The following is a 19,007-nucleotide window of genomic DNA, read 5'->3' on the forward strand; positions in this document are numbered from 1 at the left end:
CCTACATACATCGGGAGAAAGCTTCACAACCACCTGCCATCAGAGCTGAGAGACAAAGGAGAGAATGAACTCAAACCAGCACTACACAAATGGCTTGCTGACCGCCCCTTCTACTCCATAGAAGAATTTTTTCAAAGAGTATTTGACATTTAAATTTTACAATGTAACCTTTTATATCATTACAAAACTTTATATTTTGTAAAAAAAAACACTTGTAGTGTTTACTATGACGCTAATACTGTTCTCAATGAGCATGTTAATAAAGAATTTTTGTCTATTGTCTATTGTCTATTACCTGAAGAAGAGATCAGATTGCACATCTCGAACCGTAGTGTTACTGATTTCTTGTTTCACTGAACGATGGCAAATGTCCGGAAAAATCCTGTTTCCTTCACAATCCTTCCATCGTCAAAAATAACCCTCAAATAAAGAAGATTATAGTGAATGAATAAAAAAAATATATAATATTTAAAAAATGAATCAATGTTGGAATAATGTGAAAATAAATATTCTAACATTAAATTAATTGAAAACATATTATTGCCTCCCTATTATGACAAATTTGTAATAAGGCAATTCTGTATTTGTTTGTTGGACTCAATAATCGAGAAATGTCACTTTCACACATGTGTATACAGATAGTATTAGAAATTTCACGTTTTGTTGTAAAAGCTTGGGTATGCAACTTTATAAAATTATCTTCCATTGAGCAGATACTTGTTATGTTGACAAAAGTCTCCGTGATTTCATCCATTGGGGGTAGACGCACACGCTGGTAGCCGAGACTGATTGCCGAGTGGCACGCTGATTATGTGGTTTATATTTGACATTATACTCTTCACATAGTTTGCTGTATTCCCACTAGGTATCGTTTGATGTTCCTTACTGAGTTTTGAGATACTGCAACTAACCAATTTTTTTCAGGAGTGTAGCTCACCTGTTTGTAGTCTTTCTCACTTGTCATCAGCTGACAACTCAGTTGTACTCTCAAATCAAAATCCTGATTGCACGTTTGAACATGCCACTATTATACAATAGACAAACACGTGCATTGTCACTTTGTAAAATATAAATACGATATATCAATTAATTATAGGTGTTAGAAAAATCTATTCATCAAGTAGGTGATCGGAATCTAAATCTGTCACATCCAGACGTTCAAGAATCTTTATTGTCACAAATATACATTTTCATAATTTCCAGCACTACTGGGAAGACGTGACATTGTCAATAGTAAGAAAATCAAATCAAATTTATACAGGCTACATATATGCTTTCCTTCTTAGCCTATATACGTCATTTTTACTCAACATTAATAATAACAAAACATTTACTTTGCAGAATTGACCAATGCTTAATCATATACTATCACACAAAAACTCATTAATGCTATAGTAGGCCCTTTCAGTAAGAAATTGTTCCAACTAATCTTTAAAATGATTAATACTCCTTATACTTTTCAATCCCATTTGAAGCTTATTATATGGTTTTTTCCCCAAACATTGCGGTAACAGTTATGTGGACCTTAGTCTAATTGTAAAACTTATTCCTGATAAGGAAACTGGTATTCTTTTACAAGGGGTTTCACATTAATGTACACAGATAAAAAATAGATCAAAATACAATTTTATGTTTGATTTTAGGCTACCATGTGCACAGCTTTTCCCAGGATGAAACCTGTCTAACTAATAATCTTCCATTGCTGTATAAGTTGGTTTTATTAATGTCCTTTGCTGTGTTATGGGGTGATCTTTTTAGGTGGTTTCTTGACAAATTTCTTGCAAAGAATTTTCTTCCAGAATTTTTAGAGGTTTGTATTTATTCTTAATTTTGAAATAAAATTGAGAAACCTCAAACAAACCAGTTTTCACCGAAATTTTTGTGTAGAAATTAATTAATAGCGGAACTTAAATTTTCTTTTAACAAATTATATTATTTAGTCAAACACATTGTTTTTGGCCCAAAAACGGCCACTTTTAATGGTCAGTCTAACAGTTTTCATTAAAAATTCAAATATATTATATATAACATATTACAAGTGACAAAACTGCACCATTCGAAACGTTCATTAAATTGTGTTTACACAATATTTGTATAACATGTATTTACATTCTTAATGTTTGTAAGGAAAAAGTTTGATACTTGTAGCGTTTTAAAGCTACATTGGTTTATATTTTTTTTTATTAAAACTTAAATTAAATAAAAATTTTGGGATCGAAATATTGGGATTTAATTTTAGATTAGATTGTGAAATGTCAGGGTAAAAAAGGCAGGTTGACTTCCTTGAATTGATTAGAACTTGTCTTGTTGCGAGTATTGTTCTCCTTGTTTGATACAGCTGGACCAATGAGAGAACACCGCGGATGTCCTGAAAGGTTGGTTGAAAAGGGAAGTATTTAAGCGCCCGCTCATAATTTTCGCCCTTCTTTTGGTTATTTTCGTGAGTAAAGTTAATTACAGTGCGCCGTGTTTCTTAAATTTTTTTCCACGAGTGATTTTGAGGTAAGCACCACATTTATTGTACGTTTTATTGAAATAGTCTTCTTGATCTGATATTAAATTAATTTTGTTGTCTTTTTTTATAGGAAAAAATTAAATTCATAGAAACTACAGAGCAATCTGAATAACTTATTCTCTAGGAACAATAGAGCATAATAGAATCATACAAGTTACATTTGGTTCATGCTTGCAAGAAAAGTGAATTAAAATTGAACTTTGTTAATAACTTTAATTGAGATTTGGAAAAGTAGTAATTTATTAATATTTAACTGGAACTGTTTTATTGTGAATTATTAATTGGAAATTAATTGAACTTTAATCATTGTTAGAGAGAGTTGTAATCTGAATTGCAGAGACTTGAAAGTTAAGGTTCAAATAGTGGAAAGAGAAGTTTAAATTTTTATTTTTGAATTGTGAGTGAACTTAGAAGTGATCATTTTTATTTTAGTTATTTCCAAGTGGTATTTGATTTTTATTTTAAAACTTTATTATTTTATTTTAGAAGAGAGCTCTGATTTTTAGTTTGATATATTTGATTAATATTTTTATTTCTTGCCAAAGGAATTTTTAAATTTACAAAAAGGTTTGTCAATTCTTTGTGGAAAATAGAGTGATAAAAATTCTGAAACGTTGAACTTATTATTTTGCCAGTTTAAAATAAATCCATTATTTTATTTAGAACTGTGATTTTTATTTTAGACAAACCAGATAATATTTAATAGTTAACAAATTTAGTAATAAATTGTACTATTCACTAGGAGCTTACTAATCAAAAAATATTTTATATCGCCCTGGATGTATTATTGATAATTTAAATATTAATACTCTGGAATATTAATATCTACAATCCAAGTCGTTATAATACTTTACGTAATGAACTCAATAAATCACAATTTTTCAACTTTGTATATATTTAATTTCAAATACCAAAGCATTTGAGAAACCAACTTAGTACATTGGAACATAACTGTTCATCAGTCAGCAAACTACTTAAAAATGATAATTAAAGCAATGTCCACCATACAGCCACTAAATGGTTAAAAATAGCATAACCCAAATTTGCAAATTATTTCATAAAAGGGATTTATCAGTGCTGTATTTTGCCATCATTTATTTCCAATCACCCTGTCATTATGTAGATTATACGAGGCAAAGAACAGCATCCAGTTCAGGTCTGGAATCCTAGGAAGACAATGTACCAGTTCAAGGTGATTACTGTGGGATCATTAGCTAACAGATTAGGCTGGTATAAAAACAAACAGGAACAAAGATACAAGGCAATGATGTTTGTTTTGTGTTTGCTAGTGGAGGCTCTTAGCGTGTTATCAGCGAGTGTCGTGGGAACAACTCCTGTGGAATCTCTAAACGATAGAAACAACACTAAATATTTAAGTGCATATGGAGAGTATTTTGAAGGTGACATTATATTGCTACCAGAACAAATTAATTACATCCGACAGGTAAGATTAATCAATTTTTTTTCTTGCAATAATTAAAATGTGTAATCATGTATGTTTTTAAGGTAAAATTGAAAGTATCTCAAGAAAATCAGCACAGTTCAAGTTTTAATTCATGATTACAAAAATCAGTTATGTAAGTCTAGTTACTATTTATAATCTGAGAGCGGAGAGCTGTTTTAGGGAGGTCAAAATAAAATGGTTAAAATCGACTGTCATACTCATAAATAATAGTTACATCATTAGATAACAAAGTAAAGAGACTGAAAATATCTGCTTAGAGTCTCTGCACAGGTAGTGTTGTATCTGATTTAGTCGGTTGGTTTCAAGTGTATCAAGCTAAGAAAAATATGATCTGATAAGAGAATTATTAGTTCATATTTTTAACCCTTTTGATACCCTCTTATTTCGACCTCCACCAAAATTAGCATCAGAAATTCTTTATTGATAATCTTTAAGATTACAAGTAGCGTCAATTAACAAAAAGTTTACATTGTTATAAAATATAAAAGTTCATGTTTGTCTCTGTCAAGTTGTCAGTCTCCATAAGTAAAATTCCTCCACTGTGTAGATGGTTCTTTGCAAGAGCCAGTTCTTTATTGCAGTCTTCATGTTAACGTGATTGTTTCCATTTTTCTTAATTTCTTCTGGCAGAGCATTAAAAAGTTTTTTTCCCCGCATAGGTTGGTTTTTTTCTCAAATACAGCTGTTCTGTGAAGAGGTAGTGGAAAGTCTTGACCATGTCTTGTGTTATGTTCATGAAGATTACTTTTTCAAGGAAAGTCTTTTGATAAGCAGTACAATATCGTTTCCAGAATATATAGAGAAGTCACTGTCAGTATATTCAATTCTTTAAAAGTAGCTCTGCAGCTTTCTCTAGGTCCTAGCTTCCCCATTAACCGGATTGCTTTCTTCTGAATTTTGAGGACTTTTAGTAGGTTAGGACTAAGAAAGCAATTAGCTAACTCGATTAATTTCTTTCTTACATAGAATTTCTCTATCAATTTCAAGAAAAACGATATGTACTTATACAATGCAAATTAGCTCTTGGCTCCTGCTCTAATACATCAACATGTTATTTGTTTACACTTTTAGCTTCCTACAAATATACATATAGAATATACATGCCATAGTTAGTTGTACGAATTTTTGAAAATTTTAGTTTGCAGTTGATACCACTACTCTTACAATCTTGAAAATTTAAAAGGTCCCCCTGAAATTACACTGTGAGGATGGAAATCTACCTAATTCTTCCTACCATGTTGCACACTAGTTAAAACTTTCTACACTTGCTATCTGGAAACCATATAAAAAAACCTGTTGGAACACAAACGGTAAAAATGACACTCCGAGTCCTCATTTCGTAAACCTAGAGTGTTTAGGTGTTTCCTGAAGTGGCCGTGTCCAGTGATCAAGGCAATCACTTGCTTAACCCGATCCCTGCCCAGCCCCATCAGCCATCTGGTGAAGCCGGAGCTAGAATCGGCAAGCAGTCTTTTGCCGAGTAAATGACCTTAGAATTCTAAAACACTTTTTTGTTTTGCTTTATAATGCGCCATAATTTTAAAAAAATAACCTTTCCTTCCCCAGATTTCGAATGGCTGTCATCTTGAAAACTTAAGGGATATTGAAAAAAGTGGAAGAATAAAAGATTTTTATAATTAAGTAATATACGTAAAACATGTATCTATTTGGGTTTATATTGTGAACTAGTTGAGTTAACATTTTGGCTTGAATGTAAATGCCCGCCATCTTGAAAATTTTCATAGGTTAAAACTCATTAAGAAACTCATCCAGACAAAAATGTGTACGTACTGGCTTTGCACCAAGTCAAGTCTGGATATTTTGAAAATTACGGCAGTTATCGTGCTCACAAGCTTATGTTATATTGTAAAAGACCACACATACATACATATGCCGGGTGTAAGTTCAGTCCTGGATATATTCCAAACGGATTGAGATATCAATGTACAATCTTCACCACTCTTGTTAAAATACTTTTTAGGATTTTTTGAATGATAAAAAAATGTTCCTCCCTTTTCAAAAGGGGGTGTGGGGGTAATTTTAAATTTTCAAATTGCAACCCCTATCTTGCAACGTCATTTTAAAGGTATATTTAATAGAAACACAATGGCACTAAGAAAACATCTCTACGCTGTTTCTAGTTAAAGGTATGGGAAAATAATGCACAACAAAAATTATCTGTAGGGACAATACCAATGTCTTGCGCATTTCAACACAATTTATGCGTGTGATATCTTATAATAAGACTTTGAGGTGCCCAGATGATCCCTTTAAGTAGTGCTAATGTTTCTGGTGTGTATAGTTTTGGTTCTTGCATGGTTTGGTTTTGGAGTCTTTTTCTAGGTGGCATTACAATGTAAGGAGTCATAACTTTTGCTAAGATTGTCGTGAGTGATGTTTTGTTCATGTCATTGTGTTCCTATTAAATAGACCATCCTAGTGTATTCCTAGTATGTACCAGACAAACAATATCACTGTAAAAAACAAACTAATTAAATGGATTTGAAAATGTCTCTAGTAAATTGTACTTGGCTTTTAATTATGTAGAGAAGAAGAGTAAGGTAGTAAGAGAACAAAAAGTAGAATTTGGACTGGCCTGCAATGCTCACCAGATATCAGGTAGTCTTGAGAATAAAACATATGCTGCCCTAAAGAGAAAAAGAATGCGACCTCCATAAGAAAGCAACAAAACTCTACCTATATAACTGAGGCAAGCAATTTGGGGTGTAATTAACAGTGAAAAGTGGCCCAAAAACACATCAGCGGTCAGCATAAGCTTACAACTGGTGGCAAAAACACAACTGACCTCTTTGAAAATGCAGAGCAACTTTATATACATTGCATAAAGTCTGCTGAACATGCTCTAGTTAGCACTAAACTTAAGAGCACAACTCCATGTGAGGTTCCTTACAATGAACACATTCATAACCTCGCCCTCTGGCCCACCAACCTGGAAGAAGTGATAAATGTCATCAAATCCTTGAAGTCAAAAATATCTGCTGGTTTCAATGAAATATCCTCAAATCTACTAAAAACCTTGTGGAGAAAAGCTGTCACAACCTATAGTTAATATAATCAACAAGTCATTTGCACAAGTTTTCCCAAGCATGCTAAAACGGGCTAAGGTACATCCAAAACTCAAAGGAGGAGATAAAATGAAACAAGAAAACTACAGGCCCATATCAGTTCTATCCACCCTCTCTAAAATTGTTGAAAAAATTGTCTTATCGAGGTTGCTGTATCGTTTGATAACCAACTAATAAACGTAACCAAACACTTCATAAATTTCCTTGAACGAAAAGAAAAAGCAACTGCTATCCTATTAGATTATAGTTTTGCTTTCAATAACTTAAGCCATGAATTGATGTTAAGTAACCTGCAAAACATTGCCATAAGCGATAAATACATTAAGATGGTTTGAAAGTTTTCTATCTAACTGAATCCAATCTGTTGAATTAACATCAACTGTGAACTGCCGAACCCAAACAACCAGATCAAAGGATATGGTCATTAAAATGAGTCCCCCAAAGATCGATATTGGGACAGATTCTATTCATTAAATATGTAAGTGATTTTCCAAGTTACCTTCAAGACTTCTGCCAGGTCTCTTATGTATACAGACAACACTGTGCTACTACTCCTCCAGAATAAAACACCTAAAATACTAGAGATAGAATCTTTTATAGCAAAGAACATAGCTCAACAGTATTGTACTGCATATCACCTGGTCCTTAACAAGAACAAGAGTCAAAAAATCCTTCTGGGAAGAAAAAAATATGGAGTGACGGAAATTCCTGGATTAACAGCTTTCAGATATCCAAACATATTTAAAATAGTTGGACTGTTGGTTATCGAGGTAGTCACCTATGCAAACACAACTTCAGATAAGAGGAGCTCATTTCCACACAAGAAGAGCCAACAACTACGCCTTTACCTGTCTTGACAATGTATGAGAAGCAGCCATCGTACTTTGGCACCAAATATTGGAGTTTACTTCCAGATGAAATCAAAGTCCACTAAAACCAGCTTGGGGAAGACCATTTACAAGTAGCTGCTGAACCACCCTTTCAGCATTCTAGAAGAATTTCAGTCCAGCAACTACTACGAACCTTAACCAATTATCAACTACTTAAATAAATTAACTTATTGTACATTTTATGAAAACACTGAAATGTGTATATTTTGTAGGCTAAGATGACTCACTAATATTCTTAATGAATATGTTAATAAAGAGTTATGACTATGACTGTGGCCTGTACAATGGGACAGTCAGTGGTACTTCAGCTTATATTGTGGTGTATTTGTTTCAGAGTCAGAATGCGGATGACTCAGTTAAGTCTCTGATATCTGACCCCACAGCACTATGGCCTGGCAAAACTGTGTATTACGATTTTGCTCCTGGAGAGTTCAGTCTTGCTCAAAGGCAGACAATCATATCTGCGCTCAATGATATCATGTTTGCCAGCTGCATCAGGTTTATCCGCCGCACTACTCAGCCCACATATGTTGTGCTACGCAACAACGGCATAGGGTACGTTGGATTTTTTCAATCTTATCCATTACAATTATTATGTACTTAGTTTTATTATAGTTAAATATTAGTACAGTGCCTTTGATGTTGTGCAAAGATATGTTGAGTTTTGAGAAATGATATGCCACGCTACAAGCTTTTACCATGAAGTGTTCTAAACTGGAAATTCTTAATGTGGTTATGAAAGAGGTTAGCTCGATGCAGTAGATGATATTTTTCAGGATGGTTTTTTTTTTTTTTTTTTTTTTTTTTGTTCTCTTAGGACAAGAAGCTTATAAATTGCACTTAGTCCTGTAAGAACCTTTGCGCTGCTTCCGGAGTGATAGGATATTCAGGATGGGTAAGGTTATGGAGTAGGGGGCCGCCTCCTATCGAGATCCATGAGGAAGAATTAGGGCACTACATCTCAAAGTCATCCTGGAAGAAGGGGAGGCCAGCTCTGAACGAGCCTCTACAGTCAAAGTAGGCAGGGGGTGGCACACCCTTGTTGAGGTTAACAAGAACCTCTGAGGTAAGGGAACAAATCCCACCAACTCCAACAGTCATCTTCCACAGTAGATTAGACCTATTGAATTGCCCATGAACCCCAGAATCTCAACATTTGCGGTTAGTGATGTGCCGCTACTGGACATCCATAAGGTGGCCCAGATTGAAGTGGCACATCGGTTTTTGCTGTGCCCAGTGGTGGGTTCAACTGGTAGGTATCCCCCCCCCCACCCCCCCCCCCCCCCACCCCCCCCCCCCCCCACCCCCCCCCCCCCCCACCCCCCCCCCCCCCCACCCCCCCCCCCCCCCACCCCCCCCATTTAACTGAAACCTCCTTTGACCAATCGCCATTTACTAAAACCTTCTGCTTACGCTCAAAAAGGTATGATCTAAAAAATTCCATCTGCAAATTAAGAACTCCATAGTATTTCAATTTGAACAATAATTCTGAGTGATTCACACAGTCAAAGGCTTTGCTCAAGTCACAAAGAGTAGCCCGAGCAAAACCCTTACTTTCAAACGCTAGTAGCACTTCATGCACCAGCTTATCTATGGCATCTACTGTGGACTTACCTTTTCTAAAACCAAACTGAGAAAGACTTAAAAGATTGTTTTTTTCAAAATAACTACTTAACAGATCAAAAACTAAAAGTTCAAATACTTTGGATATTACAGGAATAACTGAAATTGGCCTGTAGCTCTCAGGTTTTTCCTTTGATCCTTTTTTAAACACTGGACTAATCCTTGAAATTTTTAATTCATTAGGAAATATTCCTTCTGAGAGACAAAGGTTAAAGCAGCAGGATAACGGTATAGATAGGTTATAAATGATTTTCTTTAACAAATTATTAGACATTAGGTATACATCATTACAATCAGAGTTTTTTAAACGCTTAGTTGCTTCAATTACATCGAGTGGTGTTATAGTATTCCATGTGAATTGTACATTCGGGACAGGTATACCAGTGGATGCAAGCAACTGCTCAGAGCTAGTAGGAGGAAAGCCTATGCTGTTTTTAATGGTCTCAAACCGAATTAAGGAAACAATTATTAAAAGTATCGGGGCATATTAATGAATTTTTAAGACTTACATTGCTATCACTATTATTGCTTTTAATAATATTCCATGCTGTTCTACACTTGTTACTACTCCCTTCTATGACACTTGTGTTATATTTAATTTTGGCTTCTTTAATGCTTTTTCTGTAATGGTGCTTTAAGTCATTGTATGTCTGTTTGATTGCATGGGAATTCCTGATGTTATTTTTTACTAAACTGTCTAAGAAAATTAATCTATTTTTCATGACAGCTAATTCATTATTGAACCAAAGGTTATTACTTTTTTTATAATTATTGGTATTTACTTTTACTGGTTTAGAGAGATAGTTAATGTTATTTGTTAATATATTTAAAATTATGGAACAGACATTCTGAGCGTCAAAAACATTAGGGCTCATAATATTATTCCAATCATAGCACCCCAATCTGTCTGCTAACTCGCATATTTTTTGTTTTGGCAAGATAATTTTAAAAAGAGGCATACTACACGATACGTTAGATTGATTAGGATTGATGTTCATTTTAAGTGTAAGACCACAGTGGTCTGAAAACGGAAAATTAAAAATACTACAACTAAGATTATTATTTTTATGGGAATTTACAAGAATATTGTCTAAACAGTTATTTCCTCGGGTAGGCTGACTATTTAGGTGATAAAAGTTATACTGTCGCAAAAGATTAAGAAAATTGCTTAGAAAAATTACTACCCTTAGTTACATCAAAATTACAATTAAAATCACCCCCAATCACAGTTGTGTAATTAGACCATTTTATAAAGAATTGCAGTAATTCCTCAAAAGAATCAAGAAAGATATGTGGGTTACCTGATGGAGAGTGATAAACATTTACAACAATCAATTTCAGATTATCGATAAAGATAGCAGCCACCTCCAAATCCAACTCAGAACAAAATTGCTTTACGTCACATTTTCTTACATTAAAATTTGCATGTGTAAAAATTAGAGAACCGCCTCTAATATGGTCAGTTCTACAGTATGCGCTTTTACAAAGATAACCATCAGGCAGAACTGAGAAAATTTCTTCTTCTTTAAGCCAGTGCTCAGATAAACCAATTACGTTTATATTGTTAGTTGTTAAAAAAGATTCTAAGATAAAATTTTTGTTGTTAAGCCCTTGGATGTTTAAAAATAAAAAATATAGTGTCATGTCCTCAGTCGTATTTGCCGATGGCAGTCCCTGTATTGCAGGCTTACTACTTTTGATTGGATTAAATACCCTGCTTACCTATGGTTAATGGCAGAGACATACTTGAATGATTAAGTTGGACAATATTATCTACACTACATTCTTCTACTTCTATTACACACTCATTTACACTGGACTGACTTTCAACACTGCACAGGACACTTGGACACTGGTATGAAGACTGTAGAGATGTTGGTTCACAGACAATGGGGCTGACAGGACAGGGAGTAGATGTGTTAGTGCCCGTCATCAGCACCCGCTCCCGTGAATCACCAGCTGGTAACTGAGATGCAATTAGGCTCTTCAGGGTCTCCACGAATTTATCATGCGCAAGTCCCCTCCATAGACTTCTTCTTGCCTGTTGATCGTACGTGATAATTTTCACATTGGCCCCAGTTACTTTGTGAAATTTTATGATATTTGTAATGAAATGTTGTGGTTCAATAAGGTCACGGACACACACACCCCATCGCAGAGCAGATCAGAGTAGATAACCCACTGGATTTGAAATCGTTTTGAAGTTGATCAAAAGCCGCATCATAGTCAGCCAACGTGGGCTTGCCAAAGTATCTGCTTTTCGTTACTAAGCTGTAAATAGTAGGTCCATTTATAGGATTTTGCCTGGCCAAATTGTTGTATATGAGGTCAGAAATTTGCGGACGTCCAAATTTCTTCCTAAAAGCCACAGCCACTCCGGCAGACATATGTTTTGGGTCTTGAAAGTCTGATGATATGGTGTGTGAGCAAATGCAGTGGATTTAGTGTCCGTGACTTCCCCAAAAACAACCCTCATGTCAGATTCCACAACAGTTATTCCACTTGTTTTTGGTAATAAAGGTGAGCAAGTAGAGTTTAAGGTAGATTGACTTTTTCTGCTAGTTGTGGTAATGATTTTAACTATCATTTCGGCTACTCTTAATTTTCCTCTCTTGTTCAGGTGTAAGCCGTGATTAGTAAAGAGGTGGCGAGGTAGATGATGAAGCGGAAGAACAAGACAGTTGTTCTTGGCAGCAATAACTTCAATTTCCCTATTAATTTTGGAAATTTTTAAATCTAAATTTAAATTAGGCTGGTCGTGCGTCATTGGCAGCGTCGCAAGAATCAGGTTTAAGTTATTTGATTTTGTTAGAAACTCCTGAACCTCATTCAGGAAACGTTCTGTGCCCATAGCCTCCATATTGTTTGTTCCAGCTATGATAAGGACACTGTCTTCTTTTGTTAAGTCTTTACTCAGATCCATGAAATCCTCCACCACGCCACCAAATCTTGCTCCTGGCCGAACACAAGAATAGAATAGAATAGAATAGAATATATTTTATTGCGTTGACAATATATATTACATTGTATTGCAATAGTCAATAATACCAATTTTTTACGGTATTTATCTTAAAAACTAAATCCATTCTCAACTCGACTTTCCATACAGTTGCACGCAGGCACACATTCATACACATACAAAATTCATAATTCGTGGGATCAACCCCCAGGATTGCAACACTGCCGCGAATATCAATCCCAAGTGTGCTCCATAAACTCGCCAACTGAGTAAAAAGCACAAGACACCAGGTAGTGTTTTAATTGGGTTTTTAAATTTTTTTGGATTTGTTTCTAAATTTAGTGTTTCAGGGAGATTGTTAATGAATTTGATCCCAGCTTGAGAAGGGAGGCGTTCAAATGCTGCTGTTCTATGCTGTCGTGCTCGAAAGCGCCCCCCGAGCTCTTGTCTCGTATTTGTGTATATCACTGCCCTGCGTCAATATACACTGAAATCGACAGTAAAATGAAGTCTCTAAAATATACAAGCTGGGTAGAGTTAGCAAGTTGAGCTCCCTGAAGGCACTTCGACATGACTCTCTGTTGTTCAATTTTGCGATGATTCGAACAGCTTTTTTCTGCAGTCTGAATACTCTTTCCAAGTTTGATATGGCACAACTGCCCCACAGAGAAATTCCGTACGACAGGTATGGAAATATTAATCCATAGTAAGCCATCATTAAGACATCAGACGTACAAAACTTTGATAAATTGCGAAGGACAAAAATTCCAGTTGCCAATTTAGCACATACACTTTCAATGTGAACTTTCCAGGTTAACCCCTTTATCTAGGTGTATTCCTAGAAATTTAAGCAGAATCAGTTTTTTTTCTTCCCAGAACAATGTTATCCATCATTACTGTTGTGGGTTTCATAAGTATTCAACCCACGTAAACAGAAGTTGATGTAATTTGTCTTTTCATGATTAGTTTTGAGATTATTTACCAGAAAATTTTGAATGCAGGAGTTAAGATCAATGAAGGTTTGAATCTCCAATGTAGTTAGAGAATCAGCCCGGAAACAGAGAGTCGTGTCATCTGCGTATTGAATGATTTTTCCCATATAAGGCTGACGCCTGGATATTATTCACACATAATTCAAGAAAAGGACAGGACCCACCAAGATTGATCCCTGTGGGACTCCTTGGTATATTCTAATAGTACTTGATACTGCATTCTGGACCTGAACACATTGACTTCTACTGCTCAAGTATGAGTGGAGCCACTGGTGTGCTGTCCCTCGTACACCACAGCCTTCCAGCTTGTGTAGCAATATACCATGATTAACAGTATCAAACGCTTTTGAGAGATCAAGAAAGACACTGAGCGTTCTTTGGTGTGTCTCAAAGCCCTCCACAATAAAGTCTACAAGTTGGGTGATTGCTCCAAAAGTTGATCTTCCTGGTCTGAAACCAAATTGTAGATCAGAAACAAAATTTTGTGTTTTGTCAAGAAAATTAAGAAGTCGGTCCAGGAACAGTTTTTCAAAAATTTTGCTAAAAACAGGTAAAATTGAAATTGGTCGATAGTTATCCGCTAACTTTGGATCGCCTTTTTTTTGAAAACAGGTACGACTTTTGCCAATTGGAGTGCGGATGGGAATGTGCCAGTTTCAAAAGAAACATTTATGATTTTTGTCAATGGGCTTAATATGTGCTGATAACATTGTTTTATAAGCCACATTGATATGCCATTTATGTCATTGGAAGTTTTAGCTGAAAAACTTCTTACAATACGTCGCACTTCGTCCTCACACACACAGAGTCAGAACCATAGATGAAGCAGGGTATGTGTGGTGACTGTATCCAGTTCCAATTCACGGTCAGCATCAAGAGAACCAGCCACTGAGGAGAAAAATTTATTAAATTCCAAAGCTATTGCATTTGGATCGGTTAATTTTATCCCATCAGCATCAAGCTGAATGGATTTTGAAGATGCTTTATTTGTTGAGTTTTTTTATAATGTTCCAAGCTGTCTTAGAGAAGTTAGATGACTGTTTTAGTTTATTGTTTATTTCGTATGATTTTGCAGCAGTTATTACTTTTTTATAAATTCTTTTGTAATTTCTATAGAAGGATTTGAATCTATAATCATTAGTGTTCCTGAATATTTCATTATAAAATTTTAATTTATTTCTAGAAATCAGAATTCCAGTGTTATCCAAGAATTCTTCTGAACCTTTACCTTTTGTTTTTATTTTCCTAAGGGGACAGCAAACATTTAAGTGGAACATGAAACAACTGTTGAAGGAGTCGAATATTGTGTCTGCAGAAGTAAAAGAATCTAAAAAAATCCAATTTTCATCTGCCAGACATTTATTTAAGAGAAAATATACAACAAGAATGCAATACATGAATTGAATATAATACAAGAGAATGCATTCACTGAAGATCTTTGCTCAACCAAGTGACCTAGATTTTTTCCGTGACTATCAGCCAGTATGAGAAGTCGGTTTTTAAATGAGTCAGCTGACAAGGATGTGGATTTGGTTTTATGAGGTCCAATTTTTGATGGTGTCATCCATGTATTGGTTGGTACATACCTTTAATGAAGGAAGACAGTGCATACAACCTTTAGTTTTGTTTCTGAGGTCTTGGATTTCACCCTCTAGCCCTTTGTAATCATTTTGTAAACAAATAATTACACTGTTAAGATTTAAAATTTCACTTTTAGCACTGTTCAACTCCTGTAAAAGTATTTGTTTTTGAAAGTCTGATGTAACATTATTTGGCAAATCACAGTTGTTCGTTCCAGGATTAACTCTTTCTTCCAATAAATTTGTTTTTCCCAACTGACTGCGCTCTTCAATTAAACTTTTTTCCAAGCTGATACATCTATCTGTTAGTGCTTGCAATTGATAATTTAAATCTATGTCCTGTGTAGTATTGACACCTGCATCACTCTTGGTTACATCTTGAAATGAGGTAGGAGTACATTTTTTCATCAAAGGGGTTGATGGGATTTCCTCCACATTACTTATTTTAGACATATTAAAACTTATTTTGGGATTTCCTTGAGGGTTTTATTTTGTTTTTACTTTTAAATTCTTCTTCAATTTCATTTATTGCTATTTTGAGGTCCTCACTCATTTTCTTAACACTTAGAAGTTTATTTTTGTGCTCAATATAGCTACTCAGTTCACTATATCTACACTTTCCTCGTTCCTTTGATCCATAGAATACTACATTATATATTTGAGATTTCCCTTTATTTTCTATCCCATCAATGATTGCTGGCCAAGACGGATGACCCCTTAGCTTAGCAATAACAAGGTCACCTACTTGATACTTTGAGGTCATTATTATTATTCTATATTCTATATAGTTCTATAATGTACATGAATTAGCAACAGTTTGTCTGTCGGGGGATATAAGAATTTCTTACCTGTATGATGTCTGCCTGTCTATCTGTCTGCAGAACTTCTGAAGTATGAAATAAACTATAAACGTGAAATTTTGCATGCAATGTACCATGTAGTAGGGCGTACTACTTCTTTGTTTCAAGTTATTATACACTACTCACACTTGGGTTAAACATAGGGTTTCAAATTAGAAAGTTTAAAAATGTTCTTGTTATTTATAATTTCTTTCAAAATTTCTCTTTATGCTCTTAACAAGCAATGTAAAATCCATAATTGCTTAATGGCAGGATTGACGCTATATATTGGTGATAGCTATAGAAAGAATTAAGCTATTTTGCAAGTTTTTGCACAATTACATTTCTTCCTTAACTACTGTTCAGACACATGAGGCCAGTCTGATGCAGGGCTGGGTAAGGACGTCACGTATTCTTGCGCTTATAGAGAAGGATGGAAATTACGCTCTTATTGTGTTTCTGTCGTCACAGACACCTCCTATTGCGTACTCAGAACTGACTGTGGAGCGGGTGCTACCCATCAACTCTGACTTCAAATGTGACATTGGTGAGTAGCTGCCGCTATGTTTAGAAATAATGCGGCAATGTTTATTTATCAATGTCAATAAGATGTGCACAATCAAATTTTAAACAGAATTTAGTTGTTTCTATGAAGCATTTAACTTGTTGGGGCTCTTTAATGGTTTTGGTTTTACTAAAGATTTAAAACATATTTCAACTTAAAAATAATACAAAATAATTTATCTAAAAATTATTCACTGATGATTTTTTAATACAATATTTCAAACCTTAATCATTAATTATAAATTTTGATTCAGAAACTGTGTAGCCAGTTTGTTACAGATGTCCATTGGCAATTACTTTGCATGTATATATTTCATATCTTTAACTAACTTTCAAAATATCTTTCTTTCGTTAAAAATACTACCATTAAAAATGACAATACCAAAATGTTTTAAGTTACTTGTTGTGTTTTAGTTTGTGATGTTCTAAAATACAACAAGTGAATGAAAATAAAATTTTAAATATTGATCAGACCAACGTCTGACCTTGAACCAATTGACTCTTGTTTGGTTCATTGATTGCCTGAACACTGCTGGTCGAAACTAGTTTTAACCAAGAAGCATTTCAACGTGTTACTGATAGGAACTTAACAAAACATATTATGGATATCAAGCCTGATAAGGTCAATACTGTAAATGTTTTGAAGTGTATACCCACTGGTAGAGACCCTTCAGAAAAACATGCATCATTTTTGGTAATTTCTGAATGTACAGTGTGACTTGATTTTTTTGTGCAGTCACATGTTGCCAAGAAATTATAGGAAATGATAATTTTGAGGTCAGAAGCCCTGCTACCCATGACATGCACTATGACAAACAAGTTTTAAGTAGATTTTGTATATAACATCAGACTATTGCAATTGCCCTCTGGTTAGCACTTAGCGAAAATTTCTGCATAACTTCAGCAGACATGACTCTCAGAGCCTAAAACCTCCCCTCGTTCAAAATTGTATATATATACATATCCTATATAACGCAGCTTGTACAAATAATAACTCACTCAAAAAAAGCCCAAAAAGACTGAAACTTGGTACAAAAATTGATTTAATAAATATCTCAGACGAGTTGCCAGCTTGGTATGCCATTTCCTTTTAATATGACGAACATTAAAACTTGGTACAAGATTCACAACTCTGTTTTTATTTATAAACCTAGAGAAAAAAACAAAATAAGTTCTAGAATGCTTCATTTCCAAAACATTTTGTAATCAACAGTTATTTTGTATCTTGGACAGTTTTCAAAATACTTATTACATGTAAATCCCTTAAACATTTTTTATCATCAAGGACTGGAAATAGAAATGGTAAAAAAGTTAAAACTTGGTACAGAAATTGGTCTTTTGAATATCTTGGCCAGCTTGGTAGCCATTTCTTTTAATGTGCTGTTCAAACTTTATAACAGTTCACAACTCCGTTATTTGTAAATGTAGAGAAAATAAAGTGTTGTGGAATTCATAACCCTTTCGGGACTCATTAAAAAAATTCTAGTTTCTCTATCTAGTTATATTTTATTGTTGAGTTAAAGAATAATGTTGTTTTTTTTAACTAACCAACTAAAAACTAAACCAAGGTATAAGAAAATTATTTTTGTTACACCATTATATTTGAAATTTATAATTTAACAATTAAAACCAAATTTTGTTGTTGTTTTTAAGCCAAAGTCCCAGGTTTAATGTATATTTTATAAAGCTGTTGGTGCATCGAAAGGTATTTGAGTGAATATGTGTATCATAACTTATTTGTTTTGTTTTGTAATATTATATCTACTCCAATAAGCTGTAAAAAATAAAATTTATACAAATCGTAACTGTTAGGGATATCAAGGCCTTCATCAGGTGGAGGAGGCAAATCGGTCTTTTCATCACTGGATGTTACTGTCATCTAGTATATCACTAATGTCATTCATTTATAATCCACTTGTACTTGTAGCCACCAGAAAATAATTAATACTAAATGAATAATTTACGCATTGTATTAACACAATAACATAGCAACTTTAGCCAAAGTAATAAAATTTACATATTTTCATGTGAAAATGAGGCCTAAAACTGATTACGTTATTTAATTGCATTTTAACCTCATATTTACAATAGATTAAAACTAAAACAAACTTGTTTTACGACACAAACAACAGTAAAAGTATGAAGAACCCGATTCACAATGGCTCAACTAGTTTGTTTACATCGGCAGACAATTCATTCTGCTGGAACTTTTGCAGCTCGTAACAAACCAGTAAATGTACTGTGAAATAACGGCTGCAATAATGTTTCAAATTATTCCCCGAGCAGTAGCAGCACAATACAGAGCCAATAGAACCCACCGAAGTAATCTCATACATCAGTGAAATGAGATGTAGACATGCAGTGATTCGTCTGCTAGAGGAGCTACAGCACACTAGGCAGCGCCCATGTTTCGTCTGAAAATGGTTAAACAGTTCCTAACATTGTTGTTATAGACATTCTTTAACAGTCTTTTTTAGATGCTCAGTACATGTAA

At 34.4% G+C, this 19,007-nt stretch overlaps 2 protein-coding genes across 3 annotated transcripts in view; both read left to right on the forward strand.

The window, feature by feature from the left end:
- The first annotated feature begins 3,290 nt into the window (after positions 1 to 3,290).
- Positions 3,291 to 11,549, forward strand: LOC124358870. The gene is made up of 3 exons (XM_046811105.1): positions 3,291 to 3,959; positions 8,291 to 8,511; positions 11,420 to 11,549. The coding sequence occupies exons 1-3, from the start codon at positions 3,693 to 3,695 to the stop codon at positions 11,547 to 11,549; spliced, it is 618 nt and encodes a 205-aa protein (XP_046667061.1). The 5' UTR covers positions 3,291 to 3,692.
- Positions 11,550 to 16,202: 4,653 nt separating this feature from the next.
- Positions 16,203 to 19,007, forward strand: part of LOC124358939 (inositol polyphosphate 5-phosphatase OCRL-like) — an 87,399-nt gene continuing 84,594 nt past the window's right edge. Inside the window, exon 1 of one of the 2 annotated variants that reach the window (XM_046811214.1) lies at positions 16,203 to 16,496. In XM_046811214.1, coding sequence (XP_046667170.1) covers positions 16,334 to 16,496 — 163 coding nt within the window. In that variant the 5' untranslated portion in view covers positions 16,203 to 16,333. The remainder of the gene's footprint in view (positions 16,497 to 19,007) is intronic. The other variant, XM_046811215.1, reaches the window with a different exon arrangement.

The sequence above is a fragment of the Homalodisca vitripennis genome, chromosome 4, assembly GCF_021130785.1.
Source record: "Homalodisca vitripennis isolate AUS2020 chromosome 4, UT_GWSS_2.1, whole genome shotgun sequence".
Taxonomy (NCBI): Eukaryota; Metazoa; Arthropoda; class Insecta; order Hemiptera; family Cicadellidae; genus Homalodisca; species Homalodisca vitripennis.

Coding starts and splice junctions, on each gene's coding strand:
- LOC124358870 (XM_046811105.1), top strand. CDS start 3,693: ATGTACCAGTTCAAGGTGATTACTGTGGGATCATTAGCTAACAGATTA. Junction 3,960..8,290: donor AAATTAATTACATCCGACAG/GTAAGATTAATC, acceptor TATTTGTTTCAG/AGTCAGAATGCGGATGACTC. Junction 8,512..11,419: donor CTACGCAACAACGGCATAGG/GTACGTTGGATT, acceptor AACACTGCACAG/GACACTTGGACACTGGTATG.